This window comes from Microtus pennsylvanicus, chromosome 8 (assembly GCF_037038515.1).
Source record: "Microtus pennsylvanicus isolate mMicPen1 chromosome 8, mMicPen1.hap1, whole genome shotgun sequence".
Classification (NCBI taxonomy): Eukaryota; Metazoa; Chordata; class Mammalia; order Rodentia; family Cricetidae; genus Microtus; species Microtus pennsylvanicus.
In genome coordinates, this window is record NC_134586.1 from 34492075 (window position 1) to 34515724 (window position 23650).

Below are 23650 nucleotides of genomic sequence, written 5' to 3' on the forward strand. Positions count from 1 at the left end.
GTGCTCCATGGCTCCCCCAAGGACCAGGATAAAAGGCTGGCAGGAAGAAGCAGGGATGAGGATACGGAAATCAGGAAGTCTCGCGCTGCTGTCAGAGGCGGGTTGTGTTCGTGAGTGGTTCCGTCGCTGTGGAAAGCCGTCGACAGCTCTTCAGATGTTAGATCTACATGGACAAGGCTACCATGTGACTTAGTTGTGCCACCCCTGGGTATCTGCCCCAGAGACATGAAAACATATTTGTATAAAAATTTGTATGTGAATATTTACAGTAACACTGTTTATAGTAACCAAAACATAGAAACAACTCGAAGACTCAGCTACTGATGAACATAGCTCAGCCATGAAAAGGAATGAAGTCCCGATACATGCCACAATGTGGATGAACCCCAAAGACATCATGCTAAGTGAAAGAAGACAGACTTAAAGACCACTAAGTATACAAATGAACTTACGTAAAATGTCCAGAATAGACACACCCATGGTCACAGGAAGTAGATTGCTGGTATTCCATATCTGAGGAAGAGGGGGATGACAGGTGCTGCTCATTGGTCCAAGGTTTCTCTCAGGAGGAAATGCTGGGGTGGAAAGATACTGGCTGGGATGCTAAAGGCTCATTCCTGGTGCAGCCATATGCTAATTAGCCACGTGGCTCCTGGGCAAGTCACTTTTCTTCTTCAGCTCTCATTTCCTCACCTATAAATAGATGAGTTCAGCTAAGATGCCATGATTGTCCTTTTCCGTTATAAAAGCGAAGTCAAGCCAGGAAAGCGGTCTCAAGGTCATAATGGGCCCCCAGATAGGGTAAGGAGTGTTCAGACATTCTATAGCTGGATGCCTGACTGGCACAGGACATGAGGTCCAGGGGACATGTGCTGAGTGGTCCCAGAGTGAGAGGACCTAAGATGCCTAAGGAGAATTACAAGGTTGGCAGTGGGACTGGTCCTACTCCAAAGCTAGAGCCCATGGATGGGAGATGGGAAAGAGAAAATAGCTGAAGTAAGAAGGCACAGTTTCTTTAAAGAGACCCAGTGCCAAGACTCACCAGACTGAAAGGGGCAGGGGCAGTTGTCCACTGTGCCTGCTTGCGCTCCTCCCTTTTGGACTGGCCCAGGACCAAAGCAGCTTTGCCAAAATTCTGGGTACTCCATCCCATTCCTCCTGCCATTCAGAGCCAGACTTGCTCCCTTCTTTTCTTCTCTTCTCCCTCCCTTTCCCCCTTTCTTAAGGATGACCCAAGACTTACTTTAGCTGCTCCATTTTTTTGGGGGGTGCCACAGATCCACAACCCACAAGCAAGGCAAGTCATGACCCTGCCTGCATGGAGTTCACTTTCTCGTGGGAGTAATAGTGATTAACAAATAAACAAAGCTCAGGAACACATCACAGGGCAAGGGGAGGGAGATGCAAGAGAGACATATCAGACAAGGCGATCATCAGTACCTTGTGTGGCTATCACTTTGGGTAAGAACCTGAGTGACATCAAGGAACAAACCATGTAGAGATTCAGGAATGTGACTTATAAGGACTCTGAAGGACTCAAGGCAGAAATGAACTTGGTCTCTTGAAGATGACAAAGGAGGTTAGGTGAGAGAAGGGGAGTCTGCAGAAAGATGGGGCTGGAATGGTGGCTACAAGCCATGTCTTGGAGGACCTCTGGGGCATTGAAAACAGCTTGGGAAGTCCATGGAGGGCACTGAGGGTGGGGTATCTTGTTTATAACCCATCTGGTAGAGACCCCCCCCCCCGAAAGCTGCTGGGTAGCAAATGATGTCATTGCTGACCTCACCTCTGTTAGACAAGGTGCATTGCTCAGTTCAGGGTTCAATAGTGCTCCCTTGGCACAGAAGCATCCCATAGCCGGGAGGTGGGACTCACTCTCAGATGGTTCCCATGGAGACCATAGATCCTCCCTCCGGCTGGCTTGGCTTTGATATCTTGCTCTTCTCCCTCCAGAGGCAGGCCAAATATTCTGAGAACAAACTCAAGTGCACGAAGGCGCGCAATGACTACCTGCTGAATCTGGCAGCCACCAACGCAGCTATCAGCAAATACTACATCCACGATGTGTCTGATCTCATTGATGTGAGCAACCTGGGTTGCTGGGTGGGGCTCCATGCAGGCTGAAACATCTCGTGCACTAGGGGAAGATGTGTCTGATCTCATTGATGGGAGCAACCTGGGTTGCTGGGTGGGGCTCCATGCAGGCTGAAACATCTCGTGCACTAGGGGATGATGGGGCTCGCCATGGTCCTCAACTGGTGTGAGCTGACCAAGCTTTTGTAACCCTGCTAGAGGGGAAGGACTGAAAGTGTCTGTGGCTGGGGTACAAGCTAATTCGTGATCATACCTTCCACGGATAGAAGTGAGTTCTGGTCCATCCCACTCCCCCCGCCCCAGCTTGATTAGTCAGATTTCCAATACCAACTTCCAAAGTCTTCTCCTGTGCACCAGAGCCTCTGCGGGGCGTGAAGACGTAGGAGGGAACTGTACACAGTTCACACCCTTAAAGGCTGCTGGTTTTAGAAGGAGAGGGGGCCATTCATTCAGATCCCCTGGGTCCAGTCAGCCAGGTGTATACCTTGGGCAAATCACTGGAGGGAGAGAGAGTGGTACAGAATCTCTTGGTATGGGAAATTCTCCTGGGAGGAACGAGTTTGATCACCGAAGAGCAGAACACTGAGTCTATGGGGAGCTGGCTGTGCAGGGCTCCCTGGGGAACACTAGGCTTAAAGAAGGATGTTGTGAGTGGCAGCTATGGGAGACTGTGTCACCTACATCAGAGCTGGGACTGTTTCACTTGTCCCCCCCTTCCCCCATGTTAGATGGGGGAGCCATTCATGTAGGTGCTCAGTAGAGGTTCGGTACTGGTTGCTGGATTCATCTTCTCCAACCCTGTATATCCTATTCTGGAAGTCAGGGCATGGGGAGAAGGGGGGGGGCAGTCTGTTCAGTCTTGCTGTGGCATAAAGTCACCCCCCTCTTTCCTTGCTCTCAACTTTCCTTTTTAGCTTTTAGCCTTTTCATCTGTTCCTTTTCCAAATGTTTGCCGAGCGCCTGACTGTGTCCTAGGACTTGAGTCTCAGCAGTGGGCAAAAGCCAGCAGGCCTATTGAGCACACCTGCCTCGGAGGCGGGGGGGGGGGGGATGTGCAACTCTGCCCAAAACTCAGTATGGAGAACATCAAGGAAAACTTCCAGAAGGAAATGGCCTATAAACTAAATGGCTGATGGAGAACATTCCAGACAGGGAGCATGCATGGAGAAAGCCCAGAGATGAGAGATTGTGGCGAGCCTGGGGAGCTGAAGGAACTCTGTTGGTACTCACATTTCAGTTCTCAGCTCCCCCTGAGGGATTTGATATGATTTGTTCAGGACAAGCTATGGACTGAGAGGTGACCATGGGTCACCACCCCAGCTCTCACCTGTACCTTTTGTCCTTGCCTTTCCCCAAGTGCTGTGATTTGGGCTTTCATGCCAGTCTGGCCCGCACCTTTCGGACCTACCTCTCAGCAGAATATAACCTGGAAACCTCTCGCCATGAGGGCCTGGACGTCATAGAGAATGCGGTGGACAACCTGGACTCCCGCAGTGACAAGCACACCGTCATGGACATGTGCAGCCAGGTCTTCTGCCCTCCGCTCAAGTTCGAGTTCCAGCCCCACATGGGGGACGAGGTAGGCTTCTTGCCAGAACTCTGCCTGGGTTCTCTATGAGTCTAGTTTCCATTATTGTATGAAAGCTCCTAAGCCTGAATAACTTAGAAAGGATAGAGCAGTGGTTCTCAACCTGTGTGTGGGTCATGACCCCTTTGCTGAACATCTATCTCCAAAACTATTTATATTGTGATTCTTAACAGTAGCAAAATTACAGTTATGAAGTAGCATCAAGATAATTTTTATGATTGGCGGGATCACCAACATGAAGAACTGTTTTAAGTTGCAGCATTAGAAGGGTTGAGCAGCGCTGGAATAGAAGCTTCTTCAGCTCCCAGGGAGAAAAGCTAGGGAGTCCGAAAACAGAGTGCCAGCATCTGCTCGCATCTCACGAGGGTCATCCTGTTGTATAGGGACATGGTGTGGTTACCACCTGGCAAGGCAGAGCAAGCATGCAGCTCCAGTCCGCCTTTCTTCCACTTCTGAGAAAGCCATTGGTGTCCTTATCCTCACCACCTCATCTAATCCTAATCACTTCCTGGCAGCCTCACTTCCAAATGCCATTTGTACATGACTTTGAGAATAGTTTTCTATGCCTCAAGCAGGGCATGTTAGCATCATAGTTACTAACTACTTCCATTCTCTCCCATGCTCCTAGAGCATTGTGGGATGAGGAAAAAAGCCTCAAGTGCATATGCCATTTATTTACCACAGAGGCTTAAGGTCAGCTCTTAATTCATGAGCTTCTTCAGATGTTCTTCTTGTCTTGCTGGCTAATGTCACCATCTACAGAACTGTAGGGCCTTGGCTTTCCTTAGGCTCTCTCTTAGATATGTTTAGGAGACCTCAAGGATGCTCTAGTCTGCCTAGAAATAGTCTCCTATCTCCTTAGACCTTAGATGCCCTCATCTGATGCCCTACAGTACCATGAGCCTTTGACACATCAGACAATTGACTTTCCTTCCCTGCTTGTGCTGCCCAGACCCTTGCTGAGGTCTGGAGAGGAAAACAAACTAAGTGTGCAGATGGCATGACACTGTCCACTCTCCCCATGTAGAAGACAACTCCCTGTCCACAGTCCCCATGTAGAAGATAACTCCCTGTCCGCTGTCCCCATGTAGAAGATAACTCCCTGTCCGCTGTCCCCATGTAGAAGATAACTCCCTGTCCGCTGTCCCCATGTAGAAGATAACTCCCTGTCCGCTGTCCCCATGTAGAAGATAACTCCCTGTCCGCTGTCCCCATGTAGAAGATAACTCCCTGTCTGCTGTCCCCATGTAGAAGATAACTCCCTGTCCGCTGTCCCCATGTAGAAGACAACTCCCTGTCCGCTGTCCCCATGTAGAAGATAACTCCCCGTCAGCTGTCCCATGTAGAAGACAACTCCCTGTCCGCTGTCCCCATGTAGAAGATAACTCCCTGTCCGCTGTCCCCATGTAGAAGATAACTCCCTGTCCACTGTCCCCATGTAGAAGACAACTCCCTGTCCACTGTCCGCATGTAGAAGACAACTCCCTGTCCACTGTCCCCATGTAGAAGACAACTCCCTGTCCACTGTCCGCATGTAGAAGATAACTCCCTGTCCGCTGTCCCCATGTAGAAGACAACTCCCTGTCCACTGTCCCCATGTAGAAGACAACTCCCTGTCCACTGTCCCCATGTAGAAGACAACTCCCTGTCCGCTGTCCCCATGTAGAAGACAACTCCCTGTCCACTGTCCGCATGTAGAAGACAACTCCCTGTCCACTGTCCCCATGTAGAAGACAACTCCCTGTCCATTGTCCCCATGTAGAAGACAACTCCCTGTCCACTGTCCCCATGTAGAAGACAACTCCCTGTCCACTGTCCCCATGTAGAAGACAACTCCCTGTCCACTGTCCCCATGTAGAAGACAACTCCCTGTCCACTGTCCGCATGTAGAAGATAACTCCCTGTCCGCTGTCCCCATGTAGAAGACAACTCCCTGTCCATTGTCCCCATGTAGAAGACAACTCCCTGTCCACTGTCCCCATGTAGAAGACAACTCCCTGTCCGCTGTCCCCATGTAGAAGATAACTCCCTGTCCGCTGTCCCCATGTAGAAGACAACTCCCTGTCCACTGTCCCCATGTAGAAGATAACTCCCTGTCCACTGTCCCCATGTAGAAGACAACTCCCTGTCCACTGTCCGCATGTAGAAGACAACTCCCTGTCCGCTGTCCCCATATAGAAGATAACTCCCTGTCCGCTGTCCCCATGTAGAAGATAACTCCCCGTACTTTCCTGGATCATTTTCCCTCTAGGAGCTGGGAGGCAGGTGGGTGCAGAAGCACAGGAGGGAAGAACCAGCCAGTCTTGGAAGGCTAAGGGGAACTCAGCTGGACCATGTGTAACATCTGTTTCTGGGGAGGGACAGGAGACAGCTTAGACGATGACAACTGTACCCTCTATATGGCTTTGCCTGCTTCCTTCATTTGCACAAGAGAGGACTTCTACTAGGTGACACCACTCTTCCTGGGGCATCCCCCTGTTCCTCTCTGCCCTTTGGTCTGTCACCTATAACTGAAGATTCTGGAACTAACTGTTTACTTTAAAGTTTGGCTAACTAGTTAGCAGTTAGCAGTGAGTAACTGCTCACCAAGTAGCTTTTTTATCCTACATGATCTTAGCTGTGTTCCTAGAAGGGGTGAGAACACACAGTGTGCCCGGTAGCCTAGCCCATAGGTGGTAACACCTTTGGAAGGGAAGACTCCAGAAGAATAGCTCAGCTGATCGTGGTATCTGTGGGTGACTGCTTCCAGGGTATGGGGGATGTCCGAGTCCAAGGGTAAGGAACACCTCATATAAAACAGCACAGTGGTTACAAAGAACCTGGGCACAGCCTCCTGCAGACTTGAAATCCTCTTTGCATTGCTTAGCTTATCTAACACTCTGCAAATTGCTGTCCTGTACTGTTTGGGGGTGTGTGTGTGAGAGGAAGAAAATGCATGCTCACATTCAGTCCGGGTGTTTGCTTTTCTTCTTCCTATGTATACTTCTGTCCTTGTGGCCACGAAACTTGTGGATGCAGAAGACCAACAGTGTGAGCATTCAAGTTGTCTCTCTAGTATATCTTTATGCATTCCTGTGGTGACAGGATCACTTGTCAACTGCTTCATTGTACTTGCTACTGGCTGTTCAAGCCATTGCTTTCATTCCACAACTTCCTGACTTGCAATTAATTGGTTTGGCTTGCCAAGATTATGTTAAAGGTCTTCATAAGCCCGCAATTACTGTGTGAATTTAGAAGGTTGTGACTGGGAAGCCACACTGGCCACAGCAAGAGGGTAGACTCTGGATTAAGAGGACCCTAGTTCCCACCTGGTACTGCCTTGGCTGTGTCCAACATGGGTGACCTGGCCATCTGACAGCCCGGTGTTCCCCCATATTGCTAGTGTGGCACAGCCTCACATTGGGTGGGTCCATCCTAACGTGGACTGAAGAGACCAGGTAAACAGTGCCCTGCTAAGACCTAAATACCTCACCCAGCCTGCCTTGCTGGCTCCAGATGGAATGGTAATGATAGCCTCCACTCTGGCTCCATGCAGCTGCAATGACAGAGTTTCCCTCTGCAGGTCTGCCAGGTCAGTGCACAGCAGCCCGTCCAGACAGAGCTGCTTATGCGGTACCATCAGCTGCAGTCCAGGCTGGCCACTCTCAAGATTGAGAACGAAGAGGTGAGTGAGCTGCTGCCCTGGGTCTAGTTCCCTGGACCTTGTGCTGGCCAGTCTCATGCCTTGGAATACATAGGAAACAATAGTCCGTTGGTGAGAGTCTACACAACCACACAGCATACCTGTACTGAAAATCTTTAATGGCCCAAAGGTGCTTGCAATATCTCAGATGAAAAGGAAACAGGAGGAAGTGGGACTCTATGTTTAGAATGATTGCAGATTTACAGGCATAGAGAAAAGTCTGCAGGCAAAATGTTTTGAAATGACCCTTGGCTCCATCTTAGCTGTAGAATGGCTGGTGGTTACTATTGACTTCGTGCTTTTCTGCTTCATTCTCTGAAATAAGATTCTATTATTATCATCAGAAATCAGAGTAAGTATTTAAAATTAATCAATGAAATAGTTAGCTCAGGATGCCCTAAATGTATCTTGAACTTTAAGCCATTTGGGTCCGTCTGACAGCCTGGTGTTCCCCCATATTGCTAGTGTGGCACAGCCTCACACTGGGTGGGTCCATCTTAACATGGACTGAAGAGACCAGGTAAACAGTGCCCTGTTAAGACCTAAACACCTCACCCAGAAGAGGAATGCCAGCCAACCCTAGCGCCCTGGATAAAAGACCTCAGAATTTGGGCAGTGCCACCCAAGGTTGTGTGACAAACTTATCCTCAAGAAGTAGCCATGGCGGAAGGTGAGAAGGTATGGCCACTGTCTTCAGATGTCATGCAGGCTATCATGGACAGTAGAGACAGTTATGTCTGTCCTCTACAAAGGGCAGAGATAGAACAGAGCTAACACAAATCAAGGCAGGTCTAAGGAAGGTCACAAGAAGACAAACTGACTTGTTTTTTAAACCTGGCTCGAGAGATAGAAGGCTTACTTTCCTTCTGTTTATCTTCTGTCTCCCCCCCCCAAAGGATTTTAAATGGTTCACATGTATAATGCCGTTAATGGAATTCAAATGGAAATCAGGGCCACAGGGAGGCAAATGAGGCACATAGCCTCTTTGTGGGCTGTGGATGGGCTTGGGTATGCTTATCCTTGAATCAGCTTCCGTCAATCTGTGTTGGAAAAAAGAACTGATTTTGATTTAGTCATTTATTTATTCGACAAGTGTTTATTTATGTAATATATATTCACACAATACATGCTAAACATTATTCTAGATAGAGAATAAATCAAAGGAACACAGCCTCATAAGTTTTCCTCTTTCTGATGAGAAAACACCAGAAATTAAAACATGAAGACCAATGAGTGACTAATGGAAAAACACTAGACCAGGAATGGCATGTGCTAGGGGCCCTGTAGTATTAGGAGGTGATATTTCAGCTGAAGAGCAGTAAGAGAGACTTTGAGTGACGATGATCTCATAATAAATGGAATCCGATTTTCTGCCAGTGATTCCTTTGGAACTGCCCTACCTCTGGAGTATAGAGCCCATCACTGAGACCCCACTCATCCGAGTGCTTCTGAGAGGTCCTCATGCCTTGCTTTTGCAGTCTCTGTGATGTGTGATTTCACTGGACCCAGAATGGAAACTGGAGTCCTAACTAGATCCTGTAGCAATGAGCTGACTTCCTCAAGGTCCTGTCTCCCAGCAGACCGCTGCCCACCACCAGATGCCCCCTTCCTCCCTAAACGAGAGGAGACACCAGAGCGTTTCTGCTGATTTCCATGTTCAAGTGACCCCCCCCTTAGAGGGCGCCTCCTTTAGGCTATCTAACCAGACCAGAGAAATAAGCCTAGAAACTTGACTCCATTATCCTCATGACAACCCCAAGGTCCCTTAGACAAAAGCAGTCCAATAACTGCCCTTAGATTGGACACTCTGGCTTCTTACCCTGCCAGCTATTTGGTCTTGGACCAATGACCAATCTGCCTCATTTGTCTAAGTCAGTATAAGAAAACCATCTTGTCCTGCCTTCCTTCTAGAGACATTAAGTAAAAGAACAAGGTGACTATCAGGTAAAGGACTTAGTGGTCATCAGAGGCATTATGAGAATAAACGTGTTTGTGCTGTTTTTCCCTAGGTTAGGAAAACCCTAGATGCCACCATGCAGACCTTACAGGATATGCTGACTGTGGAGGACTTCGACGTCTCTGATGCCTTCCAACACAGCCGATCCACAGAGTCCATCAAGTCAGCCGCTTCTGAGACCTACATGAGCAAAATCAACATCGCCAAACGGAGAGCCAACCAGCAGGAAACAGAAATGTTTTATTTCACGGTAAGTGACATCTGGGACCTGGAACTCACTGCTGATCCCCTGCCCGTGGCTTTGGAAGCAGCCTGAATGAATGAGAGAGGGCCAGTAAAATAATATGACATAATTTTGTTCTAGCCATAAACCAAGGACATTGAGCTTATAATTAGTGATCCTAGAGAAGCTAAATAAGGAGAACCCAAAGAAAAACATATAGGCATCCTCCTGAATATTAACCTTCAGCAAGCGATGAAAGGAGACAGAGACAGAGACCCAAATTGGAGCACAGGACTGAAATCTCAAGGTCCAAATCAGGAGCAGAAGGAGAGAGAGCACGAGCATGGAACTCAGGACCGCGAGGGGTGCACCCACACACTGAGACAATGGGGATGTTCTATCGGGAACTCACCAAGGCCAGCTGGCCTGGGTCTGGAAAAGCCTGGGATAAAACCGGACTCTCTGAACATAGCGGACAATGAGGACTACTGAGAACTCAAGAACAATGGCAATGGGTTTCTGATCCTACTGCACGCACTGGCTTTGTGGGAGCCTAGGCAGTTTGGATGCTCACCTTACTAGACCTGGATGGAGGTGGGGGTTCCTTGGACTTCCCACAGGACAGGGAACCCTGATTGCTTTTCGGGCTGGGGGGAGACTTAATTGGGGGAGGGGGAGGGAAATGGGAGGCGGTGGCGGGGAAGAGACAGAAATCTTTAATAAATAAATAAATTAAAAAAAATAATAATGTGACATAAATCTCCTAACGTGCATTTTAACATTAGGTTGCCTGGCTTGGTTTTCTGAAATGCAGAAAGTGGCTCACCGGTGGGTGGTATCAACTTTAATCTTGAGTGATGGTGACTAAAGCTTTTGGAAGGAACCAAAGAGAGTTTGATTCAGTTGGGTTAGAGCAGTGGTTCCCAACCTGTGGGTCATGACCCCTTTGGGGGTATCAGACAAAACCCTTTCACAGGGGTCTTCTGAGACCATCCTGCAGATCAGATATTTACGTTATGATTCATGACAATAGCGAAATTACAGTTGTGAAGTAGCAATGGAAATAATGTTATGGTTGGGGGGAGTCACCACAACATGAGGAACTGGATTAGAGGGTCACAGCATTGGGAAGGCTGAGAACCGCTGGGTTAGAGGAGCATGGTGAAGGAGCCAAGTAACAACCTTGAGTTATATGTATGCTATTGTCTTAAATTGGTGACTGAGCTTTGAAAATGAGGATCCCATTTCAAGCAAGTTATTCATGAGCTGCTAGTCCCTCCTGTGAAATTCCAAGTTACAGGCCTTCATTTTTGCCAGGGGCCCGGAGGATAGTGGGGAAGGAGAATTAGTTTAAATTCGGCTTATTGAACATGGAGATTGGGGCTACAAAGTGACTCACTTCTGGTGCACATCCCACCAAAATCTCACAGGGACTCTGCTCAGATGCCCAGAATAAAAAATTCTCGTTTACCCAAATACTTCTCCTGCTTGAGTTGTGGTTAGCATCAGATATGAAGCTTTCCTTGTTATCTTTGGAAAAATTTACCACCCTAGGATTCCTGGCCATTGGTCTTGATGCTGTTTTCTTTGGTGAAAACACCACAGTAAAGCTGATGCTACTTAACAGCCTTTTCCGAGCTGTAGGAAGCTTGAGTTTCCTCCCTCCAGGCTGAGTGCCCTGATTCTTCTAGTCCTACCTTATAAGCTTGGGTTCTGAGTAGCCTCAGTACCCGAGCAGCTCCTGAATACTTTCTCTTCAAATGTCTACAGTAAAATTCACTGAAGACATACACCAACACACCAGGACCTTGTTATTTCATTTTTAAAATAAAATTTAAAAGAGTTCTGTCAGCTGACTCTTCTCTGCATGAAGCCAGGTCTCCCTCCTCTTAAAGGCCCCATAGGTAAAGATTTAGGTAGGTCTTTACTGAGATGTCCTATTGATGGGTTCACATCACAGGTCCAGATTTTCAGCATCCTAATCTAATCCCTTACCCCGAAGCTCTTTTCAGATCTTGTATGATACACAGATTCAGGGAGCAGGCCTCCATTACCTTAAAGTTTGCTAATAAGAAAACGTCATGGCTGAGCCAGGCTACTGCCAAGGCTCATAATCAGGTCACTAGAGGCACACAGCTAGGCTGATGTTGACCGGATTATGCAAATAGAATCTGTCACAAATTATCCCAATCCTTGCATCCAGCTCTATAATTGGTAAGCCTTAATCAACACCCTGCTACAATCCAATAGCTGATTATACATACTTCATTTCTTCCATCAGTATTCTTTGACCTCATCAAGGAAGAAAACCAAACTAGTCCTCATGACTCCTGGCACCTACTGCTTCTGTTAGAGGCCTACTGTGTTGACAAAGAGAAGTTATCATCTCTAGGGAGCAGGGAGTGCATGTGGAGATAAACAGAAAGTCACATTAGCAGTAGAACAAAGTCTGGAAGTGGAAGCAGGGGAAGGGGCTCAGCCTGCTCATAGTTAAAGAAATCTATTGTCTTTGACCAAGGATCAGAAGATGTTACGTTTTTGCTTTTGTTTGTGTATCTTTATATGCTTTATATACATATTGATACGTGTGTGTGTGTGTGTGTGTGTGTGTGTGTGTGTGTTTCTGGAGGACAGAACACAACTTGAAGCACGATCAACCTTTCATATGTATACCTCACCTGTGGCTTTTATTAATCCTTAGACATGTGATGAAATCAGAGGATGGTATTGTTAGAAGCCTCCACCACCAGCCTGTAAGTCAGAACTTACTGACTGAAGCAAAGGCATGCATTGCCCAGAGCCAGGGCACTCAGTTAAAAACCAAGTGCTTCATCTCCTAGCTTCCTCAGCAGGGCTTTGAAACTTGGAAGCTTGAAGGCCTCTGTGATTCCTCCCCAAGTGAGAAATAAGGGTTAGAATCTGGGTATCAGGAAGCAGAGATTTGCATGTTAACAGTCTTCCAACTGGTGACGCGGCTGCTGGTCCTCTGCTCCATGTTTGGAGGGACATCCTGAGTCCTCGAGGAGCTAATGGGGCTCTAGAAACTGGCAGGGCTCTACTCCACGTTGGACAGCAGGGAGCCCAACTCTGGGCTTCTGTTTCCTTAGAATAAGTACAACCAAGTTTTCTCCATTGGTCCTCCAAGATCATAGAGAGACTCTTCTCTCCCGTAACCCCTCTCTTTCTGGTACTTGGGGCAAAGCATTTTCTGTGCACCCTTTTTTATTTCATTCACCCAGAAAGTCATGTCCCCCCCCCCCCCGTGCAGCGATAAGCCTTCTGATTCAAGGTTTCTCAGTGACCTGCATAGCCCTTCCTCATTTGGAAGAAAGGGTCGTCTTTAGCTCTGTTCCCATAGCTCTTAGCCTCAGCTGCAGGGCCTCCATATGGCTCTCTTCCTTATGGCTCTGCTTCTGTGACCTAAGGGGCCCTTCGTCTTGTGCTGCCCACAGTCATCACAGTAGAAGCAGCCTCCACTGCGGCCATACTCTCCTGCCACTTATGCACCCAACCCAACCTACATGGCCCAGGAACCCCCAAGAATTAGACATTTGGAATAGCTCAAAGCAGATACAAAGTCCTACCTGTCTCCATATCAGGTCCTGGATAGCCTGACATCTGTTTGGTTTCCCTGCTGGGATGATGAGGGGGAGGTTAGAGTTAGAGACCCTGTTATCACTTGGTTGTGTGACCTTTAACTTCCTTATGCCTGTGTGTTTTACAGAAATTTAAAGAATATGTGAATGGCAGTAACCTTATCACCAAGCTGCAAGCCAAGCATGACTTACTCAAGCAGACACTGGGTGAAGGTAAGTCAGATGGGAGAGAGTCCAAGGGGGACGGCCGTATAGCCAGAGTCACCGAGCCACTTCAGGTCAAGACACCTAGTGCTGGCCAGGGGCGTACCTGATGCTGAACCCTTGTGTAGCTAGGCAGGGAAAACCACGTTGGTTCAGGGGCTGGGAGGGGGGTCCTATGTGTCTGCATAGGGGCAAGGCCAAGTGGTGGATATGCTATAAGTAGGAGGTGGGGATCCAAGGACACAGGTAATCAGCACATACCAGAGGAACTATGGGAGGGCCTCACCAAGGTTCTAGGTCCATGGATGAAAAATACATACATGATAGGGTTTAGTGATGTTTGTTGTTGTTGGGGGCCAAGTGTAGCGGCGTAAAATGAATGCAGACAGATTGTAAAAAATATATACAGCTTTAATGTAGAAATAGACTTACAGTACCACGGTTCCAGAGGAGAACAGGAAGCAGAAGGGGCGGCTGGGCGAACGCCCAGCAGATTTATAGGTAAACATTAGCCTGAGGCGAACACGCCCCCAATGGGCTGGACTTGGACTTATCCCTACAGTTTAGTCCTCAGGAGACCAGCAAACTAGGCTTGAAGTCACCCAGGATCTTCCAATGGCACTGGAGTAAAACCCAGCTACCAAGAGCACACAAGGCCCACTGCCTGCTTCCCTGACCCTGCCCAACATCCTCCCTTCCCTTAGTGTGCTCCTGCCAGGCTAGGCACATTTGTGCCTTCTAAAATTTCCAGCTTGTTCCTGCTGTCTTTGAGTCTCTTTGTGGAAACACCACCCAGCTTGGTATATAAAACATTTCCATTAGCCTCAGGAATGTCCTTATGTCTCTTTGTAGTCAGTCCTTCCATTCTCTGCTCCAAACAATCACTGATCTGATTCCTTCACACACACACACACACACACACACACACACACACACACACACACACCCTCATTCTCACCCCCATACCTGCCTTCTCTTTGCTTTTCTATATATATGGTTCTTCCTATATAGGTCAGCATTACTTTAACTTTGTAATCCTCCTGCCTCAGGCCTGCAAAGTTCTAGGATTGCAGATGTAGAGGAGTTAGCTACATTGAGCTTTTCCTTTATCTGTTCTGCTCATCCTGACATCTCAGTATTGGGCCAATGTTGAAAGGGGGAGGGGGGCGGCCCATGTGATTTGGTGGCTACTAGTGTTTTGAAATTAGATTTCCTAGGTTTAGAACCCAGGTACTTTTTAAAAAACCCAAGGTCCCGGTTGGATTCTTGGTCTGTGGTGTAGAGAGGTTTCTCTTCCCTGTTTCGTTATGAGTGCTAACCCATTACTACCCTTGTCTGCATGGCCTTAATTCAATCATAACATTTTGACTGACATGGCTCCTGGTCCGTTTGTTTTTCCAGGTTTTGTCAACCATGCCTCACTCTGAGATGCAAACTCTGATGTCTGCTTTCTGAGTTTTGAGCTGGTTGGCAAGAATGTCTCTAGGGAAACATTGCTTGAGAGATGGAGAAATGGCTAAGAGGCACCTAAGAAGTCCCTTTGGGTGTTTCCTAGCACACCAGACATAGAGCAGCCCAGTGTGCTTCCATTGACAATGGGGAAAGATCTTGGTAGACTGGTCAGTTCTAGCCAAGACTGTCTTCTTCTAAATGAGTGTTTTGTTTAGAATGGGTTTTAATTTACAGGAAAGTTGAAAAATTGTAGAGTTCTCATATGGTCATCCTCAACTCCCCTTTATTCACATCTTATATTAGTATGGTATGCCACAGTTAGTGACTATACATTACTTTGTTCTTTTGAGATAGGGTCTTATGTAGCCCAGGCTGGCCTCAAACTTGATATGTAGCCTTGAATTCAAGGATAGTCCTGAATTCTTGATCCAGTTCTAGGAACTACAAGCATGTGCCACCATGCTTGTCTTTGATACACTTTTACAAACTAAAGTTAATAAAGCACCGAATTACTCAAAGCAGAGAAACCCGAGTAAGTTTACATCAGATCGCTGGTCATTTTACATATCTATGATCTAACAAAGGTATGTTGTGGATTCTTAGGGCATTGAGTGACACAGCCAGGAGAATTTGAGCTGAGCAGGGCCAGCCGGAGCTCAGAACTTCATCAAATCCATTCTTCTGAATTTTTGTTTAGGTGGAGACAGGATCTCACTATGTAGCTCTGGATAGCCAGGAGCTTGCTGCATAGACCATGCTGGCCTTGAACTCACAGAGATCCCCCTGCCTCTGCCTCCCTAGTGCTGGGATCAAAGGTGTGTACCGCCATGCCAGGCCTCTTCTAAATTTTAATGCTGGAGTCGCCTTACCCCTATCTGAGCAGTTTGAGTCTTTAATCAGTAGATCATCATCTATGTGTAGGCTTAGTGTGTGTTTATGCCACTTCACTGGTCCTCTCCTGTCAGCAGAGAGCTATTTCAGGTTGAGAGGGATGAGGTGGAAATGTTAAAAACAAATGAGAAATATAGTCCCCCGGGAATATGCAAAAGGATTCAAGCTGGGTTTTTTGTTGGTTGGTTTGATGGTTTTTTTCTTTGGTTGGATTTTTTGTTTTGTTTTGTTTTTATGATGTTGTGTGCCTCTGTTTCTCCAAAGCATCCCTTTGACAGTGTGAACCAGGAGGGCAATTCAGTGAATACTGAATATGCCTGCATTTATTTTCCATTTTCCATATGCTTATATACTCCAATCCAAAAAGGGGGGAAGAAGGCAAAAGACTACTTCAACATGACACAAAAAACAAACAGAGCAAATAAATACTTGCTTCAATACTTGAAACATCAAGCCACTATATCCTGAGTTCTGTTGTTTATGCAGGGCATGCAGCGATTATACCTTAGACTTACGTCCTGTAGGCAGCCGCTCCCTGGATCAAACCTCCTGTCATAGCCTTGAAAAAGCAGGAATAGGCTTGAATTCTCTGACCTTTGGTCAGGGTGGAATGGATCCAGTTCTGTGGATCATCTCAATATCCAAAACACCAAGTAACCACATCTTAGATCAAGATATCTTATTTGTAGCCACACCTTAAGTCAGACCTCTTGTCAATAACTTTGAAAGAGCCAGATAGGCTTAAACTCTCTGACCTTCAGTCAAGGTGGAGCAGACACACTTCTGTGGGCCCCTACATATTCGGTCAAGGTGGAACAGATGCACTTCTGTGGACTCCCACAGCAGCAGACCCCAGACACATGAGCAAACGGAACAGCTTTGCCTATTTTACCTGAATTCTCATCTGCCCTTCATGGGTCTTTCGCTGCATTTCAACCCTCTGCAGTTAGTTTGGGGCCTAGTGAATCTGCTCAGTTTCAGTGGCTTCCTGAACCTACTCTGTTTGCCCTCCTACTTAAGGCGTTTCCATACAGGAAACAATGCTTCAAACTTTAAGGAACCTCTTACACAAAAGGTAGTTATTGATAAGTAGGTAAGGAAACTGCGGTCTGGAATATTATTCAGCCATAAAAAATAAACGAACTTCTGAATCATGATCTATGGATGAACCACAGACAGATTATGGTAAGATAAAGAAGTCAGATTCAAGAGAGAAACCACAAGGAGAGTGATTTTCTTTCTAGGAAATGCCTATCAATCCTGCAAAGACAGAGAAATCAGCAGTTGCCTGGGGCAGGAGGCAGGAGGCTGGATAAAGAACAACTGTAGGATGGGCACATGAAATCTTTCTGATATTGTCGTCATTTTAAGGGGAAACAAAGTTCTCTGGCTAAAACAACCAAAGCCAATTAAACACCAACATGCAATTTTGTTTTCTTTCCCCAGGGGAGAGAGCAGAGTGCGGCACAACCAGGTGAGAGTTGGGGAATCTTGTGTCCTTGTATTGGCTGCTTGGAGTCTGAGAGGATGCAGTGGGTGGGTAGATGTGTAAAGTGAACGTAGCCTCTTGGGAGCTAGGAAGCTGGATAGTTTTCACCACCTCTGGGCTGGTGGGGTAGCGGGGGAGGGTTCCGTGGCTACTGAGGCAACATTGCTTGTTTTCGCTTTAGACTGGCAAAGGCCGGCCACAAGGAGGGTGCTTGCATAGCTGCTTTGGGGCCGTGGGGACATGCCCCTGTTCGGTGAGAGGGTAGTTGATTCCAGGGTATCTAAAGTCACTAGCAGGAGCCACAGGCTGTAGGACAGCTGTTTTCTTCACTTGGATCTGTTACATGGCCACTGCCCAAACTGCCCTATAGGTCATCCAGGGCCACCCTGGATCCTCAGTTGCTAAGGCTTTGGGGTTGGCTGGTTTTGTGCACAGATGGTCGGTCACGCGCATGCTGCATACACATGGACGTGTGCCCGGATTACGCCCTCCCTCCCTGCACTGCCCGTCATATTTGGCTTGAAATTTAGTGGGAACTTGGATGGGCTGGTGAGGCCAGTCACATAGGCAACTCACGCTTCCCTCTGCAACTCCCTATGTGCTGAGCACATCAGAGCCAGTGAACACTCACTCAGCAGCTTTCAGCCTTTCCTAGGCTTCAGATGCCTCAGCAGCCAGCACTGCCCTGGTGTCTGAGTTTTCACCATGAACTAGCAGTGGCCCAGGGGTCTGCCGTTTATCATCTGTGGCTAATTTTTAGTTGGGAGCTACTTCTTCCCTCAGTCAATGGGGCTCAGTCACCCAATGACATTCTTTCCTTCCAAACAAATTCTCCCCGATGGCTCAGAATCCTGAAAAGCTGTCCTACTTGGCAAGAGCAAAGATGACCCTTCAACTCTCCCCTGCTCCTGGGGAAGCACGTAGGCGTGGCCAAGGCTTGAGAAGCTGTGGAGGTTTAGGGCTTTCCAGGAATCCAGCTGTTCCTCTGGGCCCAGGCAGTTTGGGAACACTGAGATGATTCACAGACAAGGACCTTCCCACATGTGGAAAAGCAGATGTGCAGGTCACTTTTGAGGAACCCAAATTTGTTACTATTTTTTTTTTCGGATAAGAGATTCTCTAAGAGGACAAAAGCTCTGTTTTATACCAAAGTGGGAAGAATTGGGCCATGGCTCATTGCCTCCTGATCTCCAAGATGCAGGGAGAAGGAGATTGCTCCAGAGGATGGTGGGGGGAGGAGCCACATTAGATCTCTTGTCCAGGTCTCAGGTTCACCCCTCCTTTATATATATATATATATATATCCCTGAAATATTGTCTTCCTCACCTGTTTTGACCTAGGGCCTGGGAAATCCAAGTTCAGGTTGGATCTCCACTTAGGCATCTTGTCCTAAATTGCAGACCTAACCAGATACTTTCTGACTCATTATTAAACTTGTGGACCTCGTTGTCCATTTGAAAGCGTTTTTAAGTCTCAGAGGCCCTTGGCAATGTCTCCGCACCTTGGCTGTGCTAACTGTAGATTCTCACACACAGTCAAAGTCATCTGGGACCATCATCAGATAGGGTCCCTCGGCCAAGTTCCTCTTGCCCTCGTCCAAATGGCCCTTTTCTCACACTTATGAGCCATAGTTTTGAATGGCCTCAGAACATCCTAGCCCTGGGATTTAGGCTGACCAGATGTGCTAATGTATTTTGAAGAATTGCTAAAAGGTGACCAAGTACGGGATGTAAACATCAGTTGTTAATCATGCTTTGAAGAGAGGTTGGCCTCCTTCACCAGGTTGACAAGAGGCACTAGTCCTGAGTAGAGGGAACTAATTGATAGCATCACCATCAGATACGACCCAGCCCCTGTTTTCCAACCATAGCGCCCAAGAGCTTACCCGCCCTCGAACATCAGTGTTGCCACCGGTTTAGATGCTGATACCCACATCTGTTGGGTGTTTAGGGAAATTCTCAATCACTTGCTCTTTGTCACAGACTAATTCTGAGGCCACGCCTATGTTGCCAGCATGTGCTAGTTTTATTCCTGCTGAGAGGCTGAAAGGGGACATTGGTCTCTGGTTTCCTCGCCCTCCCCTCTGTGGCTGTCTCTGTTCCTGTCTTCCCTGCTTTTCTCTTTCTTCCTTTTGTTTTTGCTCTGCATCTGAGCGGCAGAAGAGATGGAAGGCTTAGGCTGCCCCACTTTCCTTGGCTGAGCTGTCCCCCTGCTCCCCACTTTGTGCCCCACCCAGCATTCCCGTAAGTCGACACAGATTTGATGTTGTTCAAAGTTGGGATAGCTATGTTTCCTTGTCAGAGATTCCAGGCAGTGCCCAGTGCACCGTGGTGGGGGAGGGGGGAACGGCAAAAGGACGACCATTGTGACTTCATTTTCTTTTACACCCTGGGTTTGGCAGAGAAAACGGGGAAGCATACTCTACATTTATCTCCTTTTATTCTACTCCATAAAAAAATTAAAAGAACAAAACCCAGAAACTCTTATGAGTTTTTTAATGAAAACTGGGTGCCCTGGAGCTTTTGATTCTGTATTTTAGTACCTGTGCCAAGATCCCCACTCTTGCCGGCCTTGAGAACTTAATAGACAGTTGGCAAAATCACTCTCTCAACTTCATATTTGTGCTGGAGCCTCTAGTAGGAAGAACTACATTCAACTCCCAGTTCTTGAAGGATCCCATTTGTGTGGCCGTGGGCAAATTTCTTAATCTCTTGTGGGCTCCTTTGCCTCCCAGGCTCCTGCAATGTGAGATAAAGAAGTGGCCCTGGAGTCCAAAATACTACGACAACATTGCTGTCCTCCTTCCTAATCCCTAAGTTTGGATCCTATAGTTTTGTGTCACATTTTTTGATGATCATTTCTTTCGGCTTTTACATTTGAAAACTCAAAAGCAGATCCACTGTGTGAGATCCCCCCTCCCTGATTTCATGCATCCTCAAAAAAAAAAAAAGATGTAATATACTTTGAAAGGAAATGACACGGACTTAGCTAACCAAATCCGCACAGATCCAAGATGGGCTGGAGATACTCTTGCCTGTTGTTTCTCTTCAAATTTTTGGTTGTGTTGTTCTTTTGGTTCCCTTGATTGGGTGGCATGCTATTTGGACTTAACTGTGTCTTTGCCCATGCATGTCCTGGAGTTTGCAGCCTTGCTCAACACTTAACCATCTAGGAGGACTTGGCTAGAGTGTCCTGCATGGCTGGACTGCTAAGGGTCATGAGACCAATAAACCCACGGGAGAGAGGCAGGGCAACCCTCATTCGTCTTGATTGGTTCTTCAGTTCATATGATTCTTGCCTGTGGCCTGGGCATGTACCTTAGTTGATAGGATGCTTGCTTAACATGCATGAGGCCCTGACTTCAATTGCTAGCATCATATAAAACCCAGCGTGGAGGTGCATGCCTGTAATCCCAGCACTGAGGCAGGAGGATGAGGAGTGTGAGGTCATACTTGGCTACATAGCAAGTTTGAAGCCACCCTGGACTATATGAGACGCTGTTTTGGAAATAAACAAAAACAGATAGAAGATTCTTGCCCATGTACAGAAATCAGTCAAGACATAGGGAAAGGGCAAGACTTTGCTTCTCATACATGACCATTATCTGCCTGGCTGAGTATGTACTTATTGCTTCCAAAGTTTGAACCAAACCATTTGAAAATGAACTGCCTCGTTTGGTAAGGGGGCTTCCTCCTCAGTTTCTAAGAACTTTCCCCCTGAAGGCCAGCAGCACTGAATCAGGCCAGTTTTATGTAGTGAAATGAGCAAACAAGCCAACCCAGGTCTATGCATGGCGAGCAACTATGGACACGGGTCTAGCACCTGTGGCCATTTCATTGTTCCTGGTGGATTGTGGTATAAGGTTTCCCCTCCCTGTGGATAACAGCAGAACACAGGGAAAGGAGATCTGAAAGCAAAGCAAGACACTTTCAACCTGATCCCTCTGGCAAGGACTGACGAGGCAGATGAGTCTGCAGTTAGAAATGACAAGATGTCCCAGGGCCGCACCCATGACTTGAAATTAAAAGAAACAAGACAGAACAAAACAATCTTCCCCACAAACAACCACAACAGCAAAAACCCTGGGCTTGGAGGGGGAGGAGACTAGAGGTGGATGTGATGCTCTCTCTAGGCCTGATTTCTATAGAATAGAACCGTGTGGAATGGGAAGATATTGGGGTAAGTGTGATCATGGATTTGACAGTGCTCCAATCAAAAATGTACTCGATTGATGAGTGGGATAATAACATCCCAGGCCACCTACGGATCCTAAAGAAGCTGCAGCTTGCCTCCTGGCATCTAGCTGTCTGGCTCTCAGATCTATGCAATAAACATGAGTCATATTCCTTTGAAATGTCAAGAGACATTAGGAAGACAGTGCCCCCAGTACATTGGGAGTTGGGCCTTGGTGATAGATTTAAGCTGAAATTACAAAAATAAATCTTCTCGGTTATGTTTGAAAGTTTCTTGCTTTCCTGGGCTACAGATGACACCTCCCTCCCCTGACCCACCTCCATCTGGTCTGCAGGATGCCAGCCTCTGATTGGCATTGCAGGCGCTTCTTGGATTTATCCCATCCCCTGTGATGTAGAATGCGTTTATGTTTTGTGAGAGTTGCTCCTGCTTGGTATTGTGGGTAAACTAAGACCTGAAACATCCAGAGGCCCTTCAGATGGAACTTGGGAAACCAGTGTGTTGGAGGCCAGAGGCTCCCTGCTGTGTTTTGTGTTTTCCTCCCGTTGTGGGTTGGAAGAGCATCTCCCCCAGTGGTATGTTTATGTTGGTTGCTTTTTTGATTTCTTTTGTTCCATTTTCCCCTAGGCCCCCCTGCCTTCCCCCTAAACCACAGAAAATGAGGAGACCTAGGCCTCTTTCAGTGTATAGCCATAAGCTCTTTAACGGCAGTATGGAAGCGTTCATTAAGGTACTTGCTGGGGAGCCATGGAGTCCGCGAATGAGTCCAACGTAATGGCAGCCTCTCTTCTCCCTATCCCCTCCAGCTAACAGCCCTGTCGACCCCTTAGCCAGGCCCCATGGAGCTAGCTTCTCACTGAAGTCTGTTCTTGGCTTCAGTGCGGCATTCCACTGGAGAATTATGCTTCTGACCAGTGGCCCCTAAGTGGCCATCCATCATTCTCAGAAGCATGGGGGAGGGGTCCGATCATTTCAGCACAGAAGAGGTGTACCGTCAGTCAGCACAGTGGTCCCAGCCAACTGGCCTCATTGCTGCCAAAGCTGCAGCCCTAACACCCAAAGGGCAGTTGAGGAAACTCTATCACTCAGCTCTACCCCACAACAGGAGACTGATGGAGAACAACACAAAGACAGCTCCTGTGGGTCTCCATACAAGGCAGCTACAGTTTGGTAGCTGAGTCTCTGCTAGCATGGGAAGCCATTGAGTTTTCATAAGAAGAGTTCCTTTCACTTAATTTAGCTTTGGATGGTTGATTTGAAAGGCGGGAGTAGAGTTGAGGTAATCCTTCTAAATGTCAGGTTAACCCTGGACATTGAGCTTAGGCTCAATATTTAAATCTTTCAGCTTAAGTGGGTTTATTTTTTTCTGTCCTCACCCCCCAGTGTCGTTCAGGATCAAATTGAATAAGGCAAAGATGGTGTTAGAGTCAAGATGTGTTCTTGGAGAAAGAGGAGGGGAGGCCTTCTCCAGTTATTTGAAAGCCTCCCCCCGCCCCCAGCCAGTGAAGACAATTTCTACAGAAAAAAAGGGCTGGTGTAGGTCAGGGGAAGGGTGGAGTCTCGCGGCATCAGTGATGATTTGGGAGTTACAGGGGCTGCCCCATGCACCAGCTCTCTGTCCTCTGTTCTCTGGCAGGGTGCAGTTAGACCTGGAGGACAGAGAAGGCCTACAGACACGCAGATGTCAGCCTCAGGGATGGATTGGGGAGGCAGGACCATCCTAGATCAAAGGATTCTCTCTGCCTGTAGACTGAGTCCTCAGAACAGAAGAGAAAGAGAAGAGGGATTTCCCCTGGGACAGTTGGGGGATGCCTTAGGATGCCTCGTAGGACTGAAGGCCCCAAATTAGAGGTCCCTCGGGAACTGTGTGACAATAGAGAGCCACTCAGTGGGTTGTGGCAGGTGAGGCTGTGTCAGAATGATGCTTTGTTTCCTCATCACCTCTCTGTCTTCTCCTTCCCCTCTCACTCCCCCTTGCTCCTGGCTGAGCCATTCTCCAGGCTGCAAAGGAGCTGGCTGGTCATTTCCCGTCTTTACAGAGCCTAGCAAGGGGCCAAGAGTGCAGGGGGAGGCACATGAGAAGTCCCGCAGGAACATGCTATTGCAATTCAGAGCAAGAAGAGCTGTGAGCTGGGACCCAGGTGACATTGCCAGGGGTTTGAAAGGATGAGGAGGAATAAGAGAGGAGCAGGACAGGAGTCCCCGAGGAGGGAACGATGCAGTGAGATCTGACATGGGGACTTTGTCCCTGAGTCTCTCTGATCTCTGGAAATGGGAGA

The 23650-nt window shown here is 47.6% G+C and overlaps 1 protein-coding gene across 6 annotated transcripts in view; it reads left to right on the forward strand.

Moving 5' to 3' along the window:
• Positions 1 to 23650, forward strand: part of Srgap3 (SLIT-ROBO Rho GTPase activating protein 3) — a 221796-nt gene that overhangs the window by 162865 nt on the left and 35281 nt on the right. For 4 of the 6 annotated variants that reach the window (XR_012911600.1, XR_012911602.1, XM_075983261.1 and 1 more), the window contains exons 6-12: positions 1954 to 2082; positions 3452 to 3673; positions 7245 to 7346; positions 9374 to 9571; positions 13269 to 13353; positions 17134 to 17161; positions 21999 to 22101. Coding sequence is in view for 3 of the 6 variants with exons in the window: in XM_075983261.1 (XP_075839376.1) it covers positions 1954 to 2082; positions 3452 to 3673; positions 7245 to 7346; positions 9374 to 9571; positions 13269 to 13353; positions 17134 to 17161; positions 21999 to 22101 (867 nt within the window). In the remaining 3 variants the exon portion in view is untranslated. The remainder of the gene's footprint in view (positions 1 to 1953; positions 2083 to 3451; positions 3674 to 7244; positions 7347 to 9373; positions 9572 to 13268; positions 13354 to 17133; positions 17162 to 21998; positions 22102 to 23650) is intronic. The other 2 variants (XR_012911601.1, XM_075983259.1) reach the window with 1 other exon arrangement.